The following is a 22,889-nucleotide window of genomic DNA, read 5'->3' as shown; positions in this document are numbered from 1 at the left end:
ATGAGATCTGCTCCCATTCTTCTCAACTCTATTGAATACAGCCTCGTCAATCCTAATTCTCTTCGTACAACAGTCCCACCATCTAGGAACAGTCAGGTGAACATTCGCTAAGCTCCCCCAATAGAAATTATGTCTCTTCTTATTTTAGGGGAGTAAAACTGCACATGATCCTCCAGGTATGGTCTCATTAAGGCTCTGTATAATTGTATTAAGGCATCCTTATTCCAGTACTCAAAACCTCTTGCTATGACAACCAATGTACCATATGAATCAGAGAGTGATGGAGTTGTACAGCATGGAGATAGGCTCTTTGGCCCACATCTCCATACTATCAACAATTGCTGTTTTAACTGCTTGCTACGCCCGCATGTGAGAAGAATAAACCAATCACCAATTGCCGAGGTTGCCTGACCTGCTGAGTGTTTCCAGCATGTTCTGTTTTTATTGGAGAAACTCTCATGTGTGGGTATTGGTATTGGTATTGGTTTATTATTGTCACTTGTACCGAGGTACAGTGAAAAGCTTGTCTTACAAACCAATTGTACAGGTCAATTCATTACACAGTGCAGTTACATTGAGTTAGTACAGAGTGCATTGATGTAGTACAGGTAAAAAAAAACAATAACAGTACAGAGCAGTATCACAGCCACAGAGAAAGTGCAGTGCAATAAGGTGCAAGGTCACAACAAGGTAGATCATGAGGTCATTAGTCCATCTCATTGAATAAGGGAACCGTTCAAGAGTCTTATCACAGTGGGGTAGAAGCTGTCCTTAAGTCTGGTGGTACGTGCCCTCAGGCTCCTGTATCTTCTATCTGATGGTAGAGGAGAGAAGAGAGAATGTCCTGAGTGGGTGGGATCTTTGATTCTGCTGGCTGCTACATCAAGACAACGAGATGTAAAGACAGAGAGGTCATATTGGATGTATTGGTTGATTATTGTCACATGTACCGAGATACAGTGAAAAGCTTTTGTCTGCGTGCCATCCAGACAGGTCATTCCATACATAAGTACATCCAGGTAGTAAAAAGAAAACAGAATGCAGAATATAGTGTTGCAATTACAGAGAAAATGCAGTGCAGGCAGACAAATAAATTGCAAGGGCCACAACGGGGTAGATTGAGAGATCAAGAGTTCATCTTTAGGTTTGAGGGATCTGCCCAAGAGTCTGATAACAGCAGGAGAGAAGCTGTCCTTAAGCCTGGTGGTACATGCTCTCAGGCTCTTGTATCTTTTGCCCAATGGGAGGGGGGAGAATGACTGGGGTGGGAGGGGTCCTTGATCATATTGGCTGCGTTCCCAAGGCAGCGGGAAGTGTAGATGGAGTCAATGAAGTGGAGGCTGGTTTGTGTGATGGACTGGGCTGCGTTCACAGCTCTCTATCCCTCAACCAATCTCCCTCAACCAATATCAATGTTTGATCATTATCACATTGTTGTCTCTGGAGACTGCTGTGAGCAAATTGGATGCAAGTCTCCACCATTAAATCAGTGAATGCATTTAAATGGCTGCAAAGTGCCTTTGGTCATCCTAAAGTCATGGAAGGCATTGAAGTAAGAGAAAACATCACTCTTTCTTTAAAGGGGATACATTGAGCCATTTGAAGCTTCCTGATAATGTATCTTTTGCATGAAGCTCTATTGCCAGGCAGATAGGGTTGAAACCCTCCATCGCTGTCAATAATTAAATTCAGGATGTCACCAAAGGACTGCTGATGAGAAGACTTTTGCTTGCAGTTTTGAATCTTCTCAGCTGGTGTGTGCGTGAGCCCTGTTTTAATATTTTCCAGCAAATTGATGGTATTTGCTGTAAGGATGCAAATATTGGTGTTAAGTTTCCAACAGAGAACAGTGGAATCTTCAAAAATTATATTTGCTTAAATATAAAGGGATCAGTGTTTTGAATGGTAAATAACAGAGTGAATGTGTACCGATGATTCATTTTATTAGCAGGTTTTATTTTTGCTTTGAATTTTACTCCACTTGCCGAAGAGGGGAGATTTCTCTGTGTGCCCTGTGTTAGCAGCATGGGTTAAAAATTCCACATTGCCTGTCAAGAACCCTGCAATTTTCCTGTCATTAAATTTCTTGCTAGTGGGAGGTGAGGGAGTGTATAGTCATTGGCATAGTGAGACGAAAATCTGCCATTCCATTGGACGCAATCCTCCAGCTTACTGAATAGAACTTACAGCTCGTCATAAACATTTATGAAGTTTTAGCTCATTAATTGAATTAATTATAACTTTGCCTGCCAGGAACTGAAAACATTGGAAGCTCAGTTTTCTGAGTTCCGCATCACCTCCCCAAATCTGCACCCTCACTCGCTTTCTCTTGATTCCTAATCCAGGACTGGATAATCGCTTCTGCTCACTCCTTCCTCTCCCCTTTCTCCATCCCTCCCCGGCTTCGTGAAGTCATACTGAATGGAAGCAGGCTCTTCGGCCCAACTCATACATGGTGCCCATCAAGCTGGAATCAGACGTGAAATTTATCGTTTTGCAGCAGCAGTGCAGTGCAAAGACATAAAATTTATATAAATTACAAAAATAAATAAATATTGCAAAAGAAAGGAAGAACATGTTCATGTTCATGGGTTGAGTGTGGGTCTTCAGGCTCCTGTGCCTCCTCCCCAATGGTAGTAATGAGAAGAGACCATGTCCCAGATGGTGAGAGTCCTTAATGACGGATGCTGCCTTCTTGAGGCATCGCCTCTTGAAGATGTCCTCGATGGAGGGGAGGGTTGTGCCCATTATGGAACTGGTTGAGTCTACAACCCTTTGCAGCCTCTTGCGATCCTGCACATTGGAGCCTCCGTACCAGGCTGTGATGCAACCAGTCAGAATGCTCTCCACCGTACAGCTGTAGAGATTTGTAAGATCCTTTGGTGAAATCCCCAATCTCCTCAAATTCCTAATGAAATAGAGCTGCTGGTGTGCCTTCTTTGTGATTGCATCAATGTGTTGGGCCCAGGACAGATCCTCTGAGATGTTGATGCCCAGGAATTTGAAACTGCTCACCCTTTCCGCCACTGACCCCTCAATCAAGAATGGTGTGCGTTCTCCTGACTTCCCCTTCCTGAAGTTCACAATCAATTCCTTGGTCTTGCTGACGCTGAGTGCAAGGTTGATGTTGCGACACCACTCAACCAGCCGATCTACCTCACTCCTTGTCACCATCTGATATTCTGCAAACAACCATAACTTTGGAGATTTAAGTGCTCATCCAGATGTTTCTTAAATGTTGTGAGAGCACCTATTTCCTCCACCTTCTCAGGCAGCGTGTTCCAGATTGCAACCAACCTCTTGGTGAGAAAGTTCTTCCTCAGGTCTCCTCTAAATCCCTTACTCCTCTCCTTAATCCATTGCTTTCTAGTCTTAGGCACCTCTACCACAGGGAAAAAAGTTTCTTACTGTTCACCCTATGGATGCCTCTCATAATTTGTGCACCTCTAATAACGATATGGAGGAGGGAACAAGATGTCAGGTTTCCAAGTTTGCCAATGATATAAAAATAAGTGGAAGGGTGCATTGTGATTTTGCAATAAGATAGAGATAGACTGAGCGATTGGCAAATGGAGTGTGATGTGGGGAAGTGTGATGTCATGTACTTCGGTAAGATGAATCAAAAGTCAGATTATTATCTAAGTGAGTGAATATCAGAGGGCTCCAGGTGTTCTATTGCATAAATCACAAAATGTTAGGAATTGGAATTGGTTTATCATTTTCACTTGTACCAAGGTACGTGAAAAACTTGTCTTGCAAACCATTCATACAGATCAATTCATTACGCAGTACACTGAGGTAGTACAGGGTAAAACAATACAGAATGCAGAGTAAAGTGTAACAGCTACAGAGAAAGTGCAGTGCAGGCAGACAATAAGGTGCAAGGTCATGGGAAGTTAGATTGTGAGGCAAAGAGCCTGGTGGGATGTGCTTTCAGGCTTTTGTACCTTCTGCCCCATGGGAGAGGAGAGCAGAGAGAATGTCCCGAGTGGGTGGGGTCTTTGATTATGCTGGCTCCTTCACCAAGGCAGCGAGAGATAGAGACAGAGTCCATGGAGGGGAAGCTGGTTTCCGTGATGCGCTGGGCTGTGTCCACAACTCTCTGCAGTTTCTTGCGGTCCTGGGCAGAGCAGTTGCCGTACCAAGCCAGGATGCATCCAGATAGGATGCTTTCTATGGTGCATCAATAAAACTTGGTGAGTGTCAAAGGGGACATGCCAAATTTCTTTAGCCTCCTGAGGAAGTAGAGGCGCTGATGAGCTTTCTTGGCCGTGGCATCAACGTAATTTGACCAGGAAAGGCTGTTAGTGATGTTCACTCCCAGGAACTTGAAGCTCTCAACCCTCTCGACTTCAGCACCATTGATGTAGACAGGTGCTTGTACACTGCCCCCTTTCCTGAAGTCAATGACCAGCTCTTTTGTTTTGCTGACATTGAGGGAAAGGTTGTTGTCATGACACCATGTCACTAAGCTCTCTATCTCCTTCCTGTACTCCGACTCGTTGTCATTTGTGATACAGCTCACTACGGTGGTATCATCTGCAAACTTGTAGATGGAGTCAGTGCAGAATCTGGCCACACGGTCATGAGTATATAGAGAGTAGAGTAGAGGGCTGAGGACACAGCCTTGTGGGGCACCAGTGTTGAGAATAATCGTGCTGGAGGTATTGCTGCCTTTCCTCACTGATTGTCAGGAAGTCACGGATCCAGTTGCAAAGGGAAGTGTTCGCAGGCAGGTTCAGTGAGCCATTAAGAAGGCAAATGACATGTTGGTCTTTATTGCAAAGGGGTTGGAGTTTAAGAATAAGGAAGTTTTGTTATAGTTGTACAGGGTGATATAGAGACCACACATGGAATACTGCACACAGTTTTGATCCCCTTACCTACAAAAGCATATAGCAGCATTGGAGACAGTCCAAATGCAGCTTATTCCTGGGATGAGAGTGTTGTCCTAGAGGCTAGACAGTCTGTGTTTGTATTCCTTGACGTTCAGAAGAATGAGGGGTGACCTTATTCAAAGGTAAAATATCCTAAGGAGGCTTGACAGAGTAAATGTTGAGATGCTTCCACTAGTGAGAAAGTCATGAACATGGGGACATAGCTACAAAGTAAGGGGCTGGGCATTTAAAACTGAGGTGCACAGAAGTTTCTTCTTTCAGAGGGTAGTGAATGTCTGGAATTCTCTGCCCTCGAGGGTGGTGGAGATCAGATCACTAGATATGTTTAAGATGAAGATACATAAGTATTTGAAAGATCAAGGAATTGAGGGTCATGGGGAACTGTCACAGAAGAGGAGTTGAGGCCAGCATAGATCAGCCATGATCACATTGAATGGTGAGGCAGCTTGAGGGTCTGAGTTGTCTACTCTTGTTCCTATTTTCTTGTGTTCTTGTGCTAGCCACTCTTTCTGTAAGTATTACTGACAAGTTACCTGCAGGAGAATTTACTCCTGGCCAAATGAGCTACCCAGGGACCATCATTCTATGCTTGACTGCTCCAGAATATTAAGTAAATTGGATTCAAAATTGGCTTGGTCACAGAAGGCAGAGGGTAGTGGTTGAGGGGTGTTTTCTGACTGGAGGTCTGTGACCAGTAGTGTTCTACAAGGATCATTGCCAGGACCTCTTGTTGCTGACAGTGTATAAATGGTACGGATAAAAGTATAGGTGGTCTGATTAGTAAGTTTGCAGATGACACAAAAGTTGGTGCAATTTTCGATCACAAGGAAAGTTTGCAAAGGATTCAGCAGGATATACATCAGTTGGAAGTTTGTGTGGAGAAATGGCAGCTGGAGTTTAATCCAGACAAGGGTGAGGTGCTGCATTTTGGGAGGTCAAATGCAAGAGGAAACAATACAGTAAATGGCAGGGCTCTTAGGAGCATTGATGCACAGAAGGATCTTGGGCTGCAAGTCCACAGCTCCCTGAAAGTGGCAACACAAGTAGATAGGGTGGTAAAGAAGACGTACTATGTGCTCTCCTTTTATTGGTTGGATCATTGAATAGTAGAAGTTGGGAAGTCATGTTGCAGCTGAAAATAAAACATTATTTCGGCCACAGATGAAGCATTATGTGCAGTTCTGGTCATCATAGAACATAGAATATTACAACACAGTACAGGCCCTTCTGCCCACGATGTTGTGCCAACATTTTATCCTGCTCTAAGATCTATCTAACCCTTCCCTCCCACATAGCCCTCCATTTTTCTATCGTTCATGTGTCTATCTAAGAGTCTCTTAAATGTCCCTAATGTATCTGCCCCCACAACCACTGCCGGCAGTGCGTTCCACGCACCCAGCACTCTCTGTGTGGAAAACTTACCCCTGACATCCCCCTTATACCTTCCTCCAGTCACCTTAAAATTATGCCCCCTCATGTTAGCCATTTTTGCCCTGGGAAAAGGTCTCTGACTGTCCACTCGATCCATACCTCTCATCATCTTGTACACCTCTATCAAGTCCCCTCTCATCCTCCTTCTCTCCAAAGAGAAAAGCCCTAGCTCACTCAACCTATCCTCATAAGACATGCTCTCCAATCCAGGCAGCATCCTGGTAAATCTCCTCTGCACCCTCTCTAAAGCTTCCACATCCTTCCTATAATGAGGCGACCAGAACTGAACACAATCCTCCAAGTGTGGTCTGACCAGAGTTCTATAGAGCTGCAACATCACCTCGCGGGTCTTGAACTCAATACCCCGACTAATGAAGGCCAACACTCCATACGCCTTCTTAACAACGCTATCGACCTGCACGGCAACCTTGAGGGATCTATGGTCGTGGACCCCAAGATCCCTCTGTTCCTCCACACTGCTATGCTACAAGAAGGGTGTGGAAGCTTTGAAGAGGGTGCAGTGGAGCTTCACCAGGATGTTGCCTGGATTGAAAGTTATTGGAGAAAGAAAGGTTGGACAAACTTGGATTGTTTTCTCTGGAGTGCCTGAGGCTGAGGAGAGACCTGATAGATGTATGGAAATGTCAAATACCAATGGGCACAGCTTTAAAGTGAGAGGGGGAAAGTTTAAAGAAGATTTGTGAGGCAATTTTGTTTTTACACAGAGTGTGGTGGTGTCTGGAACACGCTGCCAGGGATGATTGTGGGAGCAGATATGACAGCTACATTTAAAAGGCATGTAGACAGACATAACCCTTTTGACACTCATCAATATTTATCGATGCACCATAGAAAGCATCCTATCTGGATGCATCACGGCTTGCTATGGCAACTGCTCTGCCCAAGACCACAAGAAACTGCAGAGAGTTGTGGACACAGCTCAGCACATCCTCCCTTCCATGGACTCTTGTCTTTACCTCTCACTGCCTTGGTGAAGCATCTAGCATAATCAAAGACCCCAACCACCCCAGACATTCTCTCTGCTCCCCTCTCCCATCAGGTAGAAGATACAGGAGCCTTGAGGGCACATACCACCAGGCTCAAGGACAGCTTCTATCCCACAGTGATAAGACTATTGAACGGTTCCCTAGTATGATGAGATGGATTCTTGACCTCACAATCTACTTGTTATGACCTTGCACCTTATTGTCTACCTGCAATGTACTTCCTCTGTAGCTGTGACACTTTACTCTGTATTCTGTTATTGTTTATACCCTGTACAACCTCAGTGCACTGTGTAATGAATTGACCTGTATGAACGGTGTACAAGACAAGTTTTTCACTGCACCTCGGTACAAGTGACAACAATAAACCAATAGCAATACCAATGTGAACGGGCAGGGAATTGAGGAATACAGACATGTGCAGGCAAATGCAATTAGTTAGATCGGCATCATGGTCAGCACAGACATCGTGGGCCGAAGGGCCTGTTCCTGTGCTGTACAGTTTTGTGTTCCAGAAACACAATCCCTCCACCACTTTCTCCATCTTCAGAATCAGAATCAGATTTATCATCACTGATATGTGATGTCAAGCACTGTAATCATGCACGACCCCACCCCGGCTCCTCAATTCCCTTCCCCTCCTGGTTTTCTCTCCCCCTCCTCCCATGGGGCATACCTGCCCTTCATGGTGTGTGGAAGGTTCCAGCCTTACAGGCCTCTGGCCTATCAGTCAGGCTGCCCATTGACCAGAATCTCCCTTAAAGGAGACCTGCAGTAAACAAGCCCTTCAGCCCACTGAGCCTGCACGCATTTCCACTCATCCTGTTTTATTCTCTCCACATTCCCATCAACTCCCCTCAGATTCCACCCCTCACCTACACACCAGGGGCAATTTACAGTGGCCAATTACCCTGCTGACCTGCACGTCTTTGGGAAGAAACCAGATGGAAATCATGTGGGAGGAACCCAGGAAGAAACCCACACGGTCACAGGGAGTACGTGCAAACTCCACACAGACAGCACCCGAGGTCAGGATTGAACCCAGGTCACTGGAACTGTGAGGCAGCGGCTCTACCCGCTGTGCCACTGTGCCAGCCCCGGTGAAAGTGTGAGCAAAGATTCTCCTCTTTCGCTTATAGATTCATACAGCACGGAAACAGGCCCTTCGGCCCAACTCGTCCATGCCGACTGTGTTGCCCAGCAGGCCAGTCCCATCTGCCCGCATTTGGCCCATAGCCCTCTAAACCTCTCCTATCCGTGTACTTATCTAGATGGCTTTTAAAAGTTGCTGATGTGCCTGCCTCAACCACTATTTCTGGCAGCTCATTCCAAATATGCACCACACTTTGCGTGAAGAAGCTGCCCCTGATGTCCCTTTTAAATCTCTTGCCTCTGATCTTAAGCCTATGCCCTCCTGTTTTTAGAACCACCTCCCTGGGAAAAAAGACTGTGTGCTTTCACCCTGTCTATGCCCCTCATGATCTTATATACCTCTGTCAGGTCACCCCTCAATCTCCTACATTCCATAGAAGCATAGAACAATACAGCACAATACAGGCCCTTCGGCCCACCAGGTTGTGCCGACCTTCAAACCATGCCTAAGACTATCTAACCCCTTCCTCCCACATATCCCTCTATTTTAAATTCCTCCATATGCTAATCTAACAATCTCTTGAACTTGACTAATGTACCTGCCTCCACTACCACCTCAGGCAGTGCATTCCATGCACCAACCACTCTCTGGGTGAAAAACCTCCCTCTGATATCTCCCCTGAACTTCCTGCCCATTACCTTAAAGCCATACCCTCTTGTATTGAGCATTGGTGCCCTGGGAAAGAAGTGCTGGCTGTCCACTCTATCTATTCCTCTTAATATTTGTATACCTCTATCATGTCTCCTCTCATCCTCCCTCTCTCCAATGAGTAAAGCCCTAGCTCCCTTAGTCTCTCCTCATAATGCATACTCTCCAATCCAGGCAGCATCTTGGTAAATCTCCTCTGCCCCCTCTCCAACGCATCCACATCCTTCCTATAATGAGGCGACCAGAATTGGACACAGTACACATTCCAAGGGATAAAGTCCCAGCCTATGCCAGCTCTCATCGGCTGTAACTCAGCCTTCTTCCGCATTGCACAGCGTGCACAGGGAATCCTGGATTTCATGCTGGGGGAGATGGGATGGTAATTCCAGCAATATTGTCCTGAGGGTGAGCATTCTGTTGAAGAAGCTTGCCTAAGAACAACTTGCTTTGGTTTTCGTCAGAGAGTGCTTCTGCTTAATCTTCACAGTGAGAGCAGCATCTGGGGTTATCATTCATAATGACATCACTACAAAAATCCACATTAACCAGATCTCCCATGGTGATACGGAGAAGAAGCACTTGCTTTCAGAAAGCCACATTCATTAACATGGGACACAGCTGTGTCAGCACTGTGGTGCAGCTGGTCGTGCCTCTGTCTCAGAGTTCGACCTACCCAGGTTCGGTTTGACCTTTGTTGCTGTTTGTATGTTCTCCCTGTGACCACGTGGCTTACATCGCACATCTCAAGGGTTGGTAGGTTAGCTGGCCACTGTAAATTATCCCTAATACGTATGGATGTTGGTGAGGCCACATTTGGAATAATTGAACAAGGCATTGGTGAGACTGCATTTGGGGTATTGTGCTCAGATTTGGTCACCCTGCAGAGGGAACAGCTGGAAGATAAGAGAAGAAAAGATTTCTTATTAGTCACATGTACATCAAAACACACAGTGAAATGCATCTTTTGCGTCGAGTGTTCTAGGGGCAGCCGCAAGTGTCGCTACACTTCCGGCGCCAACATAGCACGCCCACAACTTCCTAACCCGTACGTCTTTGGAATGTGGGAGGAAACCCACACAGACACGGGGAGAACGTACAAACTCTTACAGACAGCGGTGGGAATTGAAACTGCATATTCAATGCCCCAACCACTCTCAGGTAGAAAACCTCCCTCTGATATCTCCCTTGAACATCCCCCCATTTACTTTAAAGCTATGCTCTCTTGTATTGAGCATTGGTGCCCTGGGAAAGAGGTGCTGGCTGTCCGCTCTATCTATTCCTCTTAATATTTTGTATACCTCTATCTATCATGTCTCCTCTCATCCTCCTTCTCTCCAAAGAGTAAAGCCCCAGCTCCCTTAGTAGCAGTTAGCGCGACGCTATTACAGTGCCAGCGATCGGGGTTCGATTCCCGTTGCTGACTGTAAGGAGGCTTATACGTTCTCCCGTGTCTGTGTGGGTTTCCTCCGGGTGCTCCGGTTTCCTCCCACATTTCAAAGACGTACGGGTAGGCAAATTTGGGTTTAAGATAGGCAGCACGGACTCGTTGGGCTGGAAGGGCCTGTTACCAAGCTGTAAATAAAATTTAAAATTGAAAAAAAAATTAAATAATCCATACTCTCTAAACCAGGCAGCATCCTGGTAAATCTCCTCTGCACCATTTCCAACGCTTCCACATCCTTCCTATAATGAGGTGACCAGAAATGGACGCAGTACTCTAAGTGTGGTCTAACCAGAGTTTTGTAGAGCTGCATCATTACCTCGCGGCTCTTAAACTCGATCCCTCGACTTAGGAAAGCTAACATCCCATGAGCTTTCATAACTACCCCATATACCTGTGGGGCAACTTTCAGGGATCTGTGGATCTGGACCCCCAGATCCCTCTGCTCCTCCACACTACTAAGAATCCTGCCATTAACTTTGTATTCTGCCTTGGAGTTTGTCCTTCCAAAGTGTACCACCTCACACTTCTCCAGATTGAACTCCGTCTGCCACTTCTCAGCCCAGTTCTGCATCCTATCAATGTCCCTCTGCAATCTTTGACAGCCCTCCGCACTATCCACAACACCACCAACCTTTGTGTCATCTGCAATCTTGCCAACCCACCCTTCTATCCCCTCATCCAAGTCTTTAATAAAAATCACGTAACCACACCATGATGCTACTAGTCAGGATACTTTCAGCAATACATCTGCAGAGTGTTTGGTGATGAGCCAAACCTCTTAATCTCCAAAAAAAAGTAAAGATGCTGGAGTGCTTTCCTTGTGATTGAATCTATGTGCTGGGCCCAGGACAGGTCCTCTGATATATTAGCACCTTGGAACTTAAAGCTGCTGACTCTCTCCACTGCCGATCCCTCAGTGTTGACTGGCACATGTTCGCCTTCCTTCTGCTTCCTGAAGTCAACAATCAACTCCCTCAAAAACAATACCTGTTCATTTGGGTGAATATTTGCTTTTATTTTTCCAGTTCAGTTCTCGAAGTTTCTTTCCCTTGTAAATGTTGTTATCTTATCCTCCTTGAGATCCATGATGTCACCAGAGGGATTGACTGAAGGGTGTTCCTTGTCCCACGGTGTGTAGGAGCTGAATTAACGTCACCAGATCTAGCAATTAACTCAGGGTGCCATGGTAAATCATGTAATTTCAGCTGTGCATACAAGCTAATTCAGCAGTGTCACACTGTGTTGTACTGTGCAAGCTATGCACTCAGTGAACTGATCAACATTCAGTGTTCAAAAAAAGTAATGGAATCAGAATCAGGTTTATTATCACTGAGGTATGTCATGAAACTTGTTGTTTTGCGGCAGCAGTACAGTGCAAGACATAAAGACATAAAAATTACAATACATTACAAAAATAAATAAATAGTGCAAAAGAGGAATAATGAGGTAGTGTTCATGGACCGTTCAGAACTCTGATGGCGGAGGGGAAGAAGCTGTTCCTGAAATGTTGAGTGTGGGTCTTCAGGCTCCTGTACCTCCTCCCTGGTGGTAGTAATGAGAAGAGGGCATGTCCCGGGTGGTGAGGGTCCTTAATGATGGATGCCGCCTTCTTGGGGCCCCGCCTCTTGAAGATGTCCTGGATGGCGGGGAGGGTTGTGTCCGTGATGGAGCTGGCTGAGTCTACAACCCTCTGCAGCCTCTTTCGATGCCGCAAATTGGAGTCTCCATACCAGGCAGTGATGCGACCAGTCAGAATGCTCTCCACCATACATCTGGAAAAATTTGCAAGAGTCTTTGGTGACGTACCAAATCTCCCTCAGTAGAAAAAGAACAATTCAATGTTAACAATGGCCAAAAGTCTTTGGCTTAGCTGGGAGATTTCTGTGTCTAGTGAATGCACATTATCTCCCTTTTACTGCACAGAAGCAGGCTATTTGTGCATTGATGCTCCATGCTAAACAAGATGCCATGCTGGTTTATGTTAAGTTTTTTAAGTCCCTGGCTCCCCGTTGACTCAGTCAGCACAGTGTAGAATTGCAAGTATGGCAGTGTAGTGGCAAAGTTACTGTCATCTAGAGACCTGCACTGCTGATCCAGTGGCATGAATTTGAATCCATCTAGGGTAGCTGAGCAAATGTAAATTAATGCAATCAAATACATTCACAGAGTCATCGAGTAATACAGCACTGAAACAGGCCCTTTGGCCCAACTCATCCATACTGACCAAGGTGCCAACCAAGCGAGTCCCGTTTGGCCCATATCCCTTTAAACCCCTCCTGTCCATGTACTTACCTGAAGGATGTGGAGGCGTTGGAAAGGGTGCAGAGGAGATTTGCCAGGATGCTGCCTGGATTAGAGAGTATGGATTATGAGGATAGACTAAAGGTGCTAGGGCAATGAGTAAAGGAGGATGAGGGGAGACATGACAGAGGGATACAAGATTTTGAGAGGAATAAATAGAGTGGACAGCCAGAGCCTCTTTTCCAGGGCGCCAATGCTCAAAACAAGAGGATATGGCTTTAAGGTATTGGGTGGGAAGTTCGAGGGAGATGTCAGAGGGAGGTTTTTCACCCAGAGAGTGGTTGGTGCATGGAATGCGCTGCCTGGAGTGGTGGTGGAGGCTGATACATTGGACAAGTTCAAGAGACATATGGAGGAACTTAAGTTAGAGGGATATGTGGGAGGAAGGGGGTTAGAGAGTCTTAGGTGTGGTTTGAAGGTCAGCACAACATGGTGGGCCGAAGGGCCTATATTGTGCTGTATTGTTCTATGGTTCTGTGGACATTGCGTGTACCGTCCATGAGCTCTAAACTTAAATCAAGACTTTAAGCTTGATCTAGCATAAGTATCTACAAGTACCCTCACTATGGGAAGATTATATGGTATCAACCTACACTTCAGGGACTACACCACTTTCTAGTCTCTACAGAAAGGTCTTGCAGTCAATAACTTTGAGCATTGGGTCCCCCCTCCCAACCATGGAGAAGATACTTCCAGGTAACAAAACAGTTTAAAACACATTTTATTTAAGTGAGACACATTTAATTCTAATGACTAATTCTTAACAACAACTTGTAACTTACAAAGGATTTCCAAACACAAGTACAATTCTTACAAGCTAAAAAGTCAGACCAACAAGTTGCAGATGAACAAGTCATCTGTCTCAAAAACCAAAGGCTGAGGAATGAATTCTAGGTCTTCTTTCTGTAACCCCTTCTCTCTGTCATTCCCCTCTACCCTGACTGCTTTCTGACATTTATACTGTTTTTCAACTTAGTTGCCGTCATTGGCATGTGATGTCTTTGCAACCACATTTTCAGGCCAGGTGACTGGAGTGCTTAATTAAGTATTAAGTTAGTTAAGAATCCCATTGTTCTCTTGTTTATGTTAAGAGGCTGATCAGGGAATATTGGTTCAAAGTTTAACTTCAGCAAGCAAACATCTTGAGCCTTGGACAACTTCTGCTGTCTTTGCAAAAGGGATTTTAGCTTAATGAGCAACCACTTTCTTGACCTTGGGCAGGTCATGCTGCTGTGCTGAAAAGCTGAGGTTAGCAATAAGTCTTTTTGGGGCCTGGAAAGTCCATCACACCTATAAAGTCACCCCTCAATCTCCACTACATTCCAAGGAACAAAGTCCTAGCCTGCCCAACCTCTCCCTATAACTTAGGCCTTTGAGTCCTAGCAAAATGGAATTTTGGAATTTAAAAAAATATTTTGAGTAATAACAGTCAGGAAACTACTGCGTCATTGTAAAATCTGCTTGGTTCACTGGAGGCAGTTCATCCACAGGTTCCCCCACCAGCACTGCCTGTCCCCATCTGGTTCTGCTTCTATCTGCCATCCACCTCCCCCCTAGTGGTTCCCATTCTTACCTCCTTTACTTTGATAAAGTCCAGCACTGGGAGCCCTTTGTGTTCCTGCTTATCTCCCTCCAGCAGTCGTCTCCGACCTTCACCCTCCCCTCCCCCCACCTCGCTCCATCTCTTTTATTTCCCTTCTCTCTCCCTCTCTCTGTCTGCCTCCCATCTTTCATCCACCTGCCACTGTCTCCTAAATCCACCCCCACTCCCCTCCCCTACCTGGCACTACCTGCCTGTCATCTTACACCCCTCCTCAGTCCACCAATCACCTCGGACTCCTGTCTCACCCCTCCCCCTCTCCTCTTTATACCGGCCATCTCCTCTCTCCACTCTCAGTCCTGATGCAGGGTTTTGATCCAAAATGTTGACAATTCCTTTCCCCCCACAGATGCTCCTCGACCTTCTGAGTTCCTCCAGCAGATTCTTTGCTGCTTGGTTCACTAATGTCCTTCAGGGGAAGAATTCTGCCATTCTTATTTGGTCTGGCTTCAGTGTGACTCCAGAACCATGGATGTCATTGACTTGGCTGATCCTCAGTTCAGGGGCAATTAAGGATAGACAATAAATGATGACATCGTTAGTGATGTACACACCCTGTGAACAAGTATAGGTTGGAACTGGAGGGGTTCTGGCAATGGAATGAACCAGAAGGTTATTACCTAAAGTCCTTTCTCCTGTCCCAGGACCATGCTTGATAAAAACCTTTTGCTCTCAGTCCTGAAAATCTCCATTGTCCCTGTATTGTCAGACTTTAGGGAGGAGATTTTGGGTGAGAAAATTCCCGTTGAATTCAGGACTGCATTCATGAGGATGCAGTGGTTCACCTAATAGAACTGTTACACAGCTCCAGTGACCCAGGTTTGATCTGGACATCCGGATTGTCTGTGTGGAGTTTGCACATTCTCCCTGTGACCCCATGGGTTTCTCCTTCCACATCCCAAAGATATAGAACATGGAACATTACAGCACAGTACAGGCCCTTCGGTCCACAATGTTGTGCCGACATTTTATCCTGCTTTAAGATCTATCTAACTCTTCCCTCCCACATAGCCCCCTATCATTCATGTGTCTATCTAAGAGTCTCTTAAATGTCACTATTGTATCTGTCCCCACAACCTCTGCCAGCAGTGCATTCCACGCACCCACCACTCTCTGTGTAAAAAAAATTACCCCTGACATCCCCCTTATACCTTCCTCCAATCACCTTAAAATTATGTCCCCTCCTGTTAGCCATTGTCGCCCTGGGAAAAAGTCTCTGACTGTCCACTCGATCTATGCCTCTTATCATCTTGTACACATTTATCAAGTCACCTCTCATCCTCCTTTTCTCCAAAGGAGAGAATATGCAGGTTGGTAGGTTAATTGACCACTGTAAGTTGGCCCTTGTGTGTAGAACCTGAGGGGAGACTAAAACAGAATGAGTGTAGCATTCGTGTAAATTGTCAGTACAGACTCGGTGGGCTGAAGGGCCTGTTTTCATGCTGTATGAGCCATGACACCGTGAATGCCTCAGCTCTCAATGTGATCTCTTGTTCACCTCAACACAATTTCTTCATACCCACCTAACTGAATCTCTTTCTCACGACAAACACTGCATTCTGCTCCTTTGATAGGGTGAATGCACATAGCCTTTTGTCCCCAGGGAGATGGAATCAAAAGCTAAAAGAGCACAGGTTTAAAGTGAGAGGGGAAAGATTTAAAAGGGCCCTGAGGGGCAACTTCTTCACAGGGGGTGGTGCGTATTTGGAATGAGCTGCCAGAGGAAGGTACAGTAACAACACTTAAAAGATATTTGGATAAATATATGAATAGGAAAGGTTTAGAAGGAGATGGACCAAATGCGGGCAAATGGGACTAGCTTAGATGGGCATGAATTTTATCCCTTTTTTTCTGATCTTCCACCATCCCATCTGTTGAAGGGAATGTGGGGAGAATAAAATGGGACTAGTGCAGGATTACTGTAAGTGGGAGCTTAATGGTTGCCATGGAATCAATGGGCCAAACGGCCTGTCTCTGTGCTGTATTACTCTATGATTCCAAGTTCTGTGCTCCAACGTAATCCGTATGCAACCTCCTCTTCACAACTGAACCCCTTGACCCAGGTATAGGGCTGGTGATTCTGGTTTGTATCTACACTAAGGCCAATATATCCATTCTAAGACGTGTTGCCTAGCACTTTACGCATTGCACCAGGTGAGAGACTGACCAAGAGGCTCTGCACAATTGAATCATAACCTCCTCCACTTTGTAATCTAGATCCCCTTGAGATAAAGGCCAACTATTCCACTGGCCTTTTTGATTGCTTTTTTTGGGCCTCGACGTGAATCATAAATCTTCCATTTTGCTTCCTGTACCTGCAATCCATTTCTGGAGTTTGCTGATGCTGTTAATGTGGAGGATGCCTTCGGTAATCATCTGTTTGTCTCCTCTGCAGGGTTTTCCTACATGCTATCAACCAGTATGCAGAAACGTTGAATAAAATGTTTTTGAACAGCTCGAATTTTGAGCTGCAGGTAAGCTCAGACAGAACAAACGTTTTCACACAAAGGAGGGGGATTGTGTGCTTGCCTCCACCGTCACCCAAAGCAGCTCCATAGAGAGTTTCACTCTGTGTGTGTGTGTGTGTGTGTGTGTGTGTGTGTCTGGCTGTCTGTATGTATGTGTGTCTGTGTGTTTGTGTTTGTATGTGCATATTTTAAAAGTGTGCATGTTTTGTGAATATATGCATGTTTACGTGTTTGTACATGTGTGCTTTTGTGCATGTGTGCACAGTGCGTGTGATGTGTGTGCAAGTGCATGGGATGTATGTTATGCATGTGCTACATGTGTGGTTTTGTAATCATGTGATTTTCTGAGTATATTATGTGTGCATATATTTGTTCATTTTTCTGGTGCGTGTGTGTCTGCATACATGTGTGTGCGTGTTTAAGTGCATGCCTGTGCATTTGTGCATGTGTGTGTATGCATGCATATGTGTGTGTAAATGCATGTGTGCGTGTGTGTGTGTGTGTGTGTGCGTGTGTGTGTATTTTCATGCAAAGAATTGTCAGTGTGTGCACAGTGAACTGCTTTCCACGAGAGACCCCTATGTCTGTAGTGCACACTTCCAGACTGGGCTGGCACTGTTCGATGCTGAACTTGGCTCCCTGAACCTGCATCAGCAACGGACTAGCCTCAGACTCAGAACCATCAGGCTAGAGTGACCCTTTATCAGAAATGTTCGATGCAGTTACGGCAACTGCAAAGAGATGCATTTATGTGAAACTGAAAATGGTGTGACTGATCAGTTGGGAGGAAGTAGGGTGAGACAAGGATGGCGGGGAGAAGAAGCCAGATAGCCCAGTGTCCTTCTCCCAAGCTGTGACATCCATGGTCTACACAGTGCATTGGGGAACAGTGAAGCCATCACTGGTACATACCATGCATTCCCCAATTACCACAATTTTCCTTCTGGATCTTCTGTATATCTGACACACAGAGATTGCATTTCCATAACATTTCAACCCGTTTTGTCCCTCCTCCTCACAGCTCTGGAACAATTACTTTTACCTCACGGTGGCCTTCCTTACCCAGGAATCTCTACAGCTGGAGAACTTCTCGAACGCCAAGCGGACAGCCATCATCTGCAAGTGAGAAACAGTGATTTTCCATTATCAGTTTCCAAAGTCTGATGGAAAGACAGGCATGATTTCTATCGTGGCTCGTGTTGTCTCAGATGACCTAGGCACTTCACAGCCAGTACAGAACTTGTTGAAGAGTAGTCGCTGTTAGAGTGTAGGAGACAGATGAATAGCTAGATCCCACAACTGGTTCATGAACCATAAATATAGACTAAGAAGTTGGGGAGATTGAGTCAACTCTGCCTGTATTCTCTAGGGTTTAGAAGAACGAGAGCAGATCTCATTGAAAATTTAAAAATTCTTACTGGGTTTGCCATGGTGGATGAAGGAGGGTTTTTTCCTCTAGCTGAGGAATCCAGAACTATGGGTCTTAGCCTCGGAGTAAAGAGTAGACAGTTTAAGACAGACATGGGGGAAAAGTATCTCACCCAGAGGTTGGTAAGTCTTTGAAATTCTCCACTCCAGAGAGCTGTGGAGCCTCAGTCAGAGTTCATTCTAAAATAAAGATCATTAGATTTTTGGATATTAAGGGAATCAAAGGATATGGAATAGTCAAAGTCGTTTATTGTCATGTGCACAAGTACGTATATGCACAGGTGCAATGAAAAATTTACTTGCAGCAGCATCACAGGCACAGAGCATCAGATAAGCAGCATTCACAAGAAAAACATAAATTAAATATAAATTCTACTCAGACACGCAAAAAAGATTCTGCAGATGCTGGAATCTGGAACATGACACAAAAAGTGCTGGATGAACTCAGCAGGTCAGGCAGCATCCATGGAGGGAAATAAACAGTTGACGTTTCGGGCTGAGACCCTTCATCAGGACTGGAAGGGAAGAGGGCAGAAACCAGAATGTGGGGGGAGGGGGAGGAGCACGCACAGGCAGGGGACAGGTGAGTTCAGGGGATTGGCGAGTCCAGGTGAGAGGGGGATGGTAGGTGGTTGGGGGAGGGGGAGAAGATGTAATAAGCTGAGAGGTGACAGCAGAGGCAAAGGGCTGAGGAAGAAGGAATCCAGTAGGAGAGGGCAGTAGACCATGGAATAAAGGATGGGGGAGGGGAGGTGTAAAGTGATCAAAGTGGTCATAGTGTTGCTATATTGAGGTGGTGATTAGGGTTGTGCCGGTTGGTTCAAGAACCGAATGGTTGAAGGGAAGTCATGCTCCATTATGGCACTGAGAAGGTTAACCACGAGTGGGTTCAAAGGGCTGGATGGCCGACTGCGGTTCCTATTTTGTGTACCTTGGTTATGTGCCTGAAAGACAACATAACTGATGTATAACCACTCAACGTGTCTTTTTTAAGCCCCATGTGAGTGATTTGAAGGGCAAATCCATCCATGAGAGACAAACATAAAGTACTAGCACTCATGAGGCTTAATGTAACTTCAATGAGGCACTTACCTGCTCCTGGCACCTCTCCACACAGATCACATAGCAAGTAAAGGTGTGATGTACTGTATAACCATCACTCAGCGAGGACCTTGTGTGGGGCAGAACTTTATCTTCAATCATGCATGATAAATGCATCATGTTGCAGTGTGTTCATGTTGAATTCTGCTTCTGGAACTTGACTGTCTTTCCACAAATGCATTTAGTGCATACAACCGAGGATGAATTTCCTCCTTGTAAGATAAGATAAGATATCTTTATTAGTCACATGTACATTGAAACACACAGTGAAATGCATCTTTTGCATAGAGTGTTCTGGGGGCAGCCTGCAAGTGTCACCACGCTTCCGGCGCCAACATAGCATGCCCACAACTTCCTAACCCGTATGTCTTTGGAATGTGGGAGGAAACCGGAGCACCCGGAGGAAACCCACGCAGTCACGGGGAGGACGTACAAACTCCTTACAGACAGTGGCCGGAATTGAACCTGGGTCGCTGGCGCTGTAAAGCGTTACGCTAACCGCTACACCACCGTGCCTGCCGAGATGTGACCTGTACTCGTGCTTGTTGAATGAATCATCAATTAGCCTTGCCAGGGAATCACTTGCAGCTCAGGACACTTCACCAATAGGTTACCAATGAAATCCGCCCAGTCAGCATGAGCACAGAGCTCACTTATGTCCTTCACCTGTCGAAACTGGCTGTTTCATGAGGGTCCCTGTTGGCTCCCAGCTTGACATGTAGCAGGAAATGAGGCCAAGGAAGCTTCCCCAGCCCCCCGCCCCCTTTCAAATCTTGCTGGAAGAACTCAGTGGGACAAGCAGCATCTGTAGAAACAAAAGGGATGTGTTGACACCGGGTCAAGACCCTGCATTAGGACAGGGTGCAGAGGGAAACCAGCTAGTGCATACAATAGGAGGGGTGAGGCAGTGGCTGGTAGGTGATAGGGAGGGATGATGGGCAGATGGAGTTATGTGAGGAAGGTGGAGAGGGGTAGGTGCTGAGAGAAGGGGCTGCTACATGGTATGTGGAGTACAATGACTAACAGATCCCATCCTATATTCCATAGGTATGGAGATATGAGAGGTGTCATTGGAGCAGCAATCCGAGAAATGTGGTACAACCTTGGTAAGCCGTGGATTTTTATCTGTCGAAGGGAATGTGGGAAGAATAAAATGTGTGGGATTAATTTAAATGCTGCTTAATGCTTGCCGTGGACTCAGTGGGCTGAAGGGCCTGTTTCTGTGCTGTATCTCTCCATGACTCTCAGAAACTCTGACCCAATAATAGTCATACAACAACCTTCAATAGCAGGCATCTTTTGCACATCAATTCAAAGATGTATTATCACGCAAAATTTGACTATTCAGACAAGTGACCAAGAGCTGGCTGTTATGGGTCTTCCTGAGGGAGGCAGAGAGCTGGAGAGGTTGAGGAAAGAAACCATGGCCTCTGAATGTATTGGTTTAGGTTTATTATTGTAACATATACTGAGATACAGTGACAAGCTGTTGTCTGCATGCCTTCCAGACAGATCGTGCTGTACATAAGTACATTGAGGTCATAAAGAGAAAACCAGAATTCAGAATGTAGCATAGCAACTACAGAGAAAGTGTGGTGCAAGTAAACCAATACAGAGCAAGGGCCACAATGAGATAGATAGGGAGATCAAGAGTTCATCTTTAGCAATATGAAATATTAGTTCAAGAGTCTGATAACAGCAGCGTAGAAGCTGTCCTCGAGTCTGGTGGTTCGTGCTTTCAAGCTTTTTTATCTTCTGCCTGATGGGAGAGGGGAGAAGAGAGATTGTCTGGGATGGGAGGGGTCCTTGATTATGTTGGCTTCTCTCCCGAGGCAATGGGCAGCGTCGACGGAGCTAATGGAGGTTTGCGTGATCAACTGGGCTGTGTTCACAACTCTCTGCAATTTCTGGTGGTCTTGGGCAGAGCAGTTGTCATTGATGCATCTGGATGGGATACATTCTAGGGTGCATGTGTAAAAATTGGTGGGGGTCACTACAGCCACCAATGGTGGAGTGACCAAAGTCAGGGATGAACAAGAAGCTGGAAGTGGATAAGCACAAAGATCTCAGCAGATGGACAATGTTGCAGAGATAACATTTTGCAACCAAGGATGAGAGGCTTTGCTGGACGCAGGTTTGAGTTGATTGTGTGCAATGTGGTGAACTTTCCAGTTTGATGTTCAATGTGATTTCCTCCAAAATTCTACATAGGTTCGTAAGACCAGACAGGAAATCATTGCCATGTCATCCCACTTCTACTGTGGCCCATCGGGTCTGTGGCCTTCTGCCCTTGTTACAAGAAGGTCCAATGTAAGCTTGAGGAACACCTTCCATCTGAGTACACTGCAGCCTTCCGAGCTCAATATCTAAGACTTCAATCTTAGATAACTTGCTTCCTCTGCTTCAGTCAAAAATGCCTATTTCTGCCTGTTATCCATCTGTGGCGGGTTTCTCATCCATCCATCTCTCAGGTTTTCTCTCTCCATTAGCACAGCTGGCCAGCTGGGTATGATGCACATCCTGGCTATTAGCAACAGATAACACAAAGAAGCATAATCCTCCTCCAACTCTCCCATCAAAGTCAAAGTCGAGTTTATTGTCATATGTACAAGTATATAACCAAAGACCCCACCCACCCTGGACATTCTCCCTTCTCCCCCCTCCCATTGGGTAGAGGATACAAAAGCCTGAAAGCACGTACCACCAGGCTCAAGGACAGCTTCGATCCCACTGTTATAAGGCTATTGAACAGTTCCCTAGTACAATAAAATGGACTCTTAACCTCATAATCTACCTCGTTATGGCCTTGCACTTTATCGTCTACCTGCACTGCACTTTCTCTGTAGCTGTTACACTTTATCGTATTCTGTTATTGTTTTACATTGTACTACCTCAATGCACTGTGTAATGATTTGATCTGTATGAATGGTATGCAAGACAAGTTTTTCACTGTGACAATAATAAACCAATTCCAATAAACCAATTCCAACATGTTTGCACAGGTGCAATGACAAACTTACTTGCAGCAGCATCGCAGGCACTTAGCATCAGATACACAACATTCACAAGAAAAACATGAAGTAACAACATAAATTATACAAAATTACACAAGAAAGAACACACATAGAACAAAAAAAAAGTGCAAAGTGGTCATAGTGTTGCTATACTGAGGTAGTGATTAGGGTTGTGCAGGTTGGTTCAAGGACCGAATGGTTGAAGGGAGGTAGCTGTTCCTGAACCTGGTGGTGTGGGACTTCAGGCTTCTGTACCTCCTGCTCGATGGTAGCTGCGAGAAGATGGCATGACCCGGATGGTGGGAGTCTCTGATGATAGATGTTGCCTTCTTGAGGCAGTGCCTCCTGTAGATACTATGGATGGTGGGGAGGGATGTACCCGTGATGTATCCGTGATAT

At 45.6% G+C, this 22,889-nt stretch overlaps 1 protein-coding gene across 1 annotated transcript in view; it reads left to right on the top strand.

Annotated features, from left to right (window-relative positions):
- Positions 1-22,889, top strand: part of LOC127580080 (dedicator of cytokinesis protein 2-like) — a 1,107,748-nt gene that overhangs the window by 849,724 nt on the left and 235,135 nt on the right. The window contains 3 exon segments of the mRNA XM_052033289.1: positions 16,875-16,953; positions 17,969-18,069; positions 20,524-20,582. Coding sequence (XP_051889249.1) covers positions 16,875-16,953; positions 17,969-18,069; positions 20,524-20,582 — 239 coding nt within the window.

Source organism: Pristis pectinata, chromosome 2 (assembly GCF_009764475.1).
Source record: "Pristis pectinata isolate sPriPec2 chromosome 2, sPriPec2.1.pri, whole genome shotgun sequence".
In the NCBI taxonomy this organism is placed as follows: Eukaryota; Metazoa; Chordata; class Chondrichthyes; order Rhinopristiformes; family Pristidae; genus Pristis; species Pristis pectinata.
The sequence above is the reverse complement of the archived record's forward strand: the minus strand, read 5'-3'. Positions and strand labels throughout refer to the sequence as shown.